The sequence below is a fragment of the Octodon degus genome, unplaced genomic scaffold, assembly GCF_000260255.1.
Source record: "Octodon degus isolate 3935 unplaced genomic scaffold, OctDeg1.0 scaffold00029, whole genome shotgun sequence".
Lineage (NCBI taxonomy): Eukaryota > Metazoa > Chordata > Mammalia > Rodentia > Octodontidae > Octodon > Octodon degus.
The window spans coordinates 2,763,265-2,767,517 of record NW_004524605.1 but is presented as its reverse complement, the minus strand read 5'-3'; the positions used below and the strand labels follow the sequence as shown (position 1 = coordinate 2,767,517).

The 4,253-nt window shown below is 59.6% G+C and overlaps 1 protein-coding gene across 5 annotated transcripts in view; it reads right to left on the bottom strand.

Moving 5' to 3' along the window:
• The window catches only part of Anxa6 (annexin A6), a 50,442-nt gene that overhangs the window by 35,941 nt on the left and 10,248 nt on the right, over positions 1–4,253 (bottom strand). For all 5 annotated transcript variants that reach the window (XM_023713106.1, XM_023713109.1, XM_004629318.2 and 2 more), the window contains one exon: positions 3,765–3,807. In XM_023713106.1, coding sequence (XP_023568874.1) covers positions 3,765–3,782 — 18 coding nt within the window. In that variant the 5' untranslated portion in view covers positions 3,783–3,807. The remainder of the gene's footprint in view (positions 1–3,764; positions 3,808–4,253) is intronic.

Here is a 4,253-nt window from a genome sequence, read left to right as displayed (position 1 = left end):
CCACCCACCCACCTATCCATCCACCCACCCACCCCCATCCATCCTTCCTCCCACCCATCTATCCGTCCATCCATCCATAATACATCCATCTATCCATGTCCAAATGAGCATACCAGAAGGGGTGAGCATGGTGGGCTGGCACCACACCATGGACACAAAGTACAGCCCAGCAAGTAGGCAGGCACCGTGGGGAAAGCAGGCCCAGGTTCCAGGGGGTGCAGGATGCACGCGCAAGTCACAAGGCTAGCTGACAGACACACAGGGCCAGCAGAGCTGAGGGTGGAGGCAAATCTCAGGGGCAGCACCACTGCACCACTCAGAATGCACCCTCTTCTGGGAAATAGCTGCCCACTCGACACTGTTCTCAGTGAAGGTCTTTTTAAAAACTAGATTGAATCATTTGATTTGCTTTTCATGTGGAGTAAGAGCACCAAATAGCAGCCATTTTCATGTGGTTCAAACTCGCACCCTTCTCTAGGTTGTGCTCTGCTGGGAAGACTGCTTAGGGTGAGTTCTAGGACCAGAAGTTGCTGAGGCACGGAGAGACGGCATGGAGAGACCGCATGGCCCTGGCCCTGGCCCTGGTGCAGGCAGGAAGCCCCCTTTCTCTCCTGTTTCCCCGTTATGTCCTGGCATCTCTGTCCCATGAAGGCAGTGCTATAGGTAGGGTCGAGGGTGACAGAAATGAAGTGAAGCTATTGTGGCTGCGAAAGTGAGCAGAGGTCTGCACGGGGCCTGCTCAGGCGGGCCCTTGCCTCACCAGACTGGGCTGCAGCGATCTCACCCTCTCCACACGACAGCCGCATCCCTGAGGACCTGTGCAGCTGCTAGAGCTCAGCCTGCACTTGTCTGCCTGCCCTGACCTCCCACCACCCTGGCAGATGGTATCCCAGTGGCGGGCACTGGCAGGGGAGAAGAACAGAGCAGGACTTTCCACCTTGAAATATTCAGCAGGTGCCAGTGCCAGCTGGGGAGCGGCCCAGGCCCTGGGGCTCTGTCGCTGCTGCAGTGGGTGAAGCAGGCTGCAGAGCAGTGGCGGGGGCCCTGCCCAGGGCCTGGCAGAGCAGCCTTGGCAGGGCCTGACCCAGGCTCGCCTTGTGCCCAGCCTCGGGTCTGGGCACCAGGCCCTCTCATCCTGTCCTCGTTGCCCCTCCCCACTGAATACCCCACGACACAAAGGCCACCAGACAGTGTCTCTGGGACCGTGCATGACAGCACTGTATCCTCAGGTCTGTGGGCCTCAAGTTTCCCTCTTCTGAAAGGTGACAGGAAGGACAGCACAACCTAGCGTGGGAGTGCAGGCGACCTGACCAGAGGGAAGTGAGCGGCCTGTTGTGTGCTCACACGGGGTTTGCACACGTGCACCGTGTTAGGCACACATGTATGTGTATGTATAGGGTGGTGAGGCAAAGGTAGAAGAGTTAGTAACTGCAGGAGAGATCCAGCCTCCAGCCTGGGAAGGAAGCACTCCTGTCCCTTCTCCGGCACCGGCCTCCTTATAGGCTCTTCCCGGGTGCTGCATCCCAAGCACCCAAACGACCTTTCCTCCCCAGCCACATTGCCCTCTCGCACGCCTCTGGTCTTCTGGTAAGGCAGGTGGAATCGGGGATCAAACCGTGGCACCCTGCGCCTGGCTGCGTTTGCATGAGCAGGCGCTTAAACAACTGAGCTAACCGGCAGGCCCGCTGGTCTTCTGTCCTGGCTTCTGCCCCGGCCTACACCTTGGCCCTGCCCCTGTGAGCTGCTCCCCCAGGCTGCCCTTCCCGCTCTCTCACCTGGGAGTGGTGCCCTCCCAAGTGCCCAGAGCTCCTCTCAGCACCCACTGTAGCACTGTGCCCAGGCAGTGACCCTGCCCGGGGGAAGAGGGTCCCAGGGACGTGCCAGGAGGGTCCCAAGGATGTGCCACGCTGGCCCTGGCCTGCAGGGGTCTGTTGCTCCTGGTCCATGGCAAAGGAGAGCCACAGTTGGCCAGGCGGGGTCCAAGTGAAAGCATCGGACCAGAAGCCCAAAGATCGGCACCCCAGGCCCTGGGCTCTCGGGTGCCCTGGACCTGACCATCCACTTGGCATCCAGATCGCGTGTGAAACCATCAGGAAGGACACAGCTCTGGCAGGGCCACACCCGGGAAGCGGGGAGGAGCAAGTGTCCATCTCGGCCTCTGCCGTAACTGGGGTCGCCCTCTCCTCTTTGGGGCTGGCAGGGAGGCACTGAACCCAGGGCCTTCGCACTGAACTACATCCTGGCGCTTTCTACAGATTTTTAAATTTTGAGCCAGGGTCTGGTTCAGCTGTCCGGGCTGGGCGCTATCCTGCCTCAGCCTACTAGAGGGCTGGGACTACAGACATGCGCTGTCATGCCTGGCTACGGCAGGATTTTCTGGGTGGCACTGGCCCTACGTCAATAGCACGCTGCTCCACTGAAGCTGCGGCACCATCTGGGCCTGGCTTCCTGTGCGGCAGGTCACTGACCCAGGGGTAAAGTTCAGTTTGCACTGATTCTGCCACCTCCTGAGGGGAGAGTGAGGCCCGGAAGGGGTGAAAAGCCTCTATATTACACTTCACAGCCAGCAGTCCTGCGGCTGGGGAAAGGGGAAGGGTTGGGTGTCAAGTCCCTCAGGTCTGAGACTTTTTCTTTGTTTTGTTTCTTTTGTCTTTTTGAGACAGGGTCTTACTATGCAGCGGAGGCTGGCCTTGAGCTCACTCTGTGGTTCAGGCTGCCCTCGAACCCACAGGGGTCCTCCTGCCTGGGCCTCCGAGTGCTGGCATAGCAGGCATGTGCCACCATGCCCAGCTGGGCTCCTCAGTCTTACTTCCCCTCGCCCTGCCACTCATGGACCACACCTCCTCTGTCAGGTCAGGGAAAGGGCCCAGACAAGCCCTGACTCAGTCAGAGGGACCCTGGCAGGGGCCACAGACAGACCCTGCCAGTGACTACACAGACAGAAACATGCTTCGACTCCATTCCCCATAGTGGGAGCCGGCGAGATAGCTCAGCAGTCTAAAGAGCCTGCCTAGACAAGCTTAGGCAGGCGCAAGGGCCTGTGGTTGGATCCCTAGCACCACATACCATGCCATCCTGCCCTCAGGGAAGGCTGAGCCAGCAAAAAAACAAAACAAAACAAAAAAACCTAGATACCATCCCCCATAGTGACAGAGCACAAGAGGAGGCTGGAGACTGCCCGGCCAGGGAGCTCGGTCCTGGATGGGTGCACCTGGGAACACCCCACCTCCGAGACAGGCTCACAGAGCCTCTCCTCTTCCTTGGTCTTCTGGAGAACCGCTGGGGGCCATGCAGTTCAGGCAAGACTGAGTCAGTCTCCTGGCCCCAGCTCCGCAGGCCCAGCCAGGAGGAGCACAGCAGGGGACCCCCTCCCCCCGCCCCCACTGCACACAAGTTACATGCTTTATTTTTTCCTGGCCTAAGACGGGGATTGGAAGCCCAGGGCTGCTGAGGACTCTCATGCCAGGGAGAGGATGCACCCGAGAACGGAGCTGCCCAGAGGAAGCGTGACTGTGCAGATGGAACACTACCCCTTGGGCCCTGGATCCAGCCAGCCCTGTGGCCCTGCGCTTGTCAGTCACAGGAGCCAGCGCGTTCCCTCTGGACTGGGGTGCAGCAGTCGCCGGCGACCTGGACTGTTGTGTAGGAGGGCCCGAGAGCCTCTCCCGTCCTCCACAGTCCCAGCAGCTCCAGGCCTAAGTCTAGGGGTACTGGGCCCCCAGGAAGGCTGGGCACAGCCTTAGCTTGGGGGGCGGGGGCCTTACCTGTGCTGGTTTGGCCATGGTCTCAGGCTGTGCAGCGAAGCCCCTGTGGAGAAGAAGGGCAGCCCGTGAGATCGCACTCGGCTTCTCTCCCATTAGGTCACCTGCTGTTTCCCATTACCTGCAGCCCCCCAGGTGAGATCACACCAAAGCCAGGATCCTTCCCACCAGGCACGTTGCGCCAGAGGACGCTGCAGAGACTGACAGTGCTGGGCAGCCTTGCTAGGTGGGAGGGGAGCCGAGGGAGGGCAGCCTCGACGATGCAGACCTCCCCGGGCTCGGCACTGCCGGAGGGCTCTCCCAGAGCTCCCCTTAGTGCTTGCAGCAGCCCACAGGCACCCTGTCCCCTCCTCCCAGAGGGGGACACTGAGGCTAGCTCATCACCAGATGGCTCCAAGACATTCAGCTCATTATCCTATTTTTAAAATATAATCGAATTTTTAAATGTTTTTTTATCATATTCTGTAGGGACTTAAAGTTCAACATATCAAT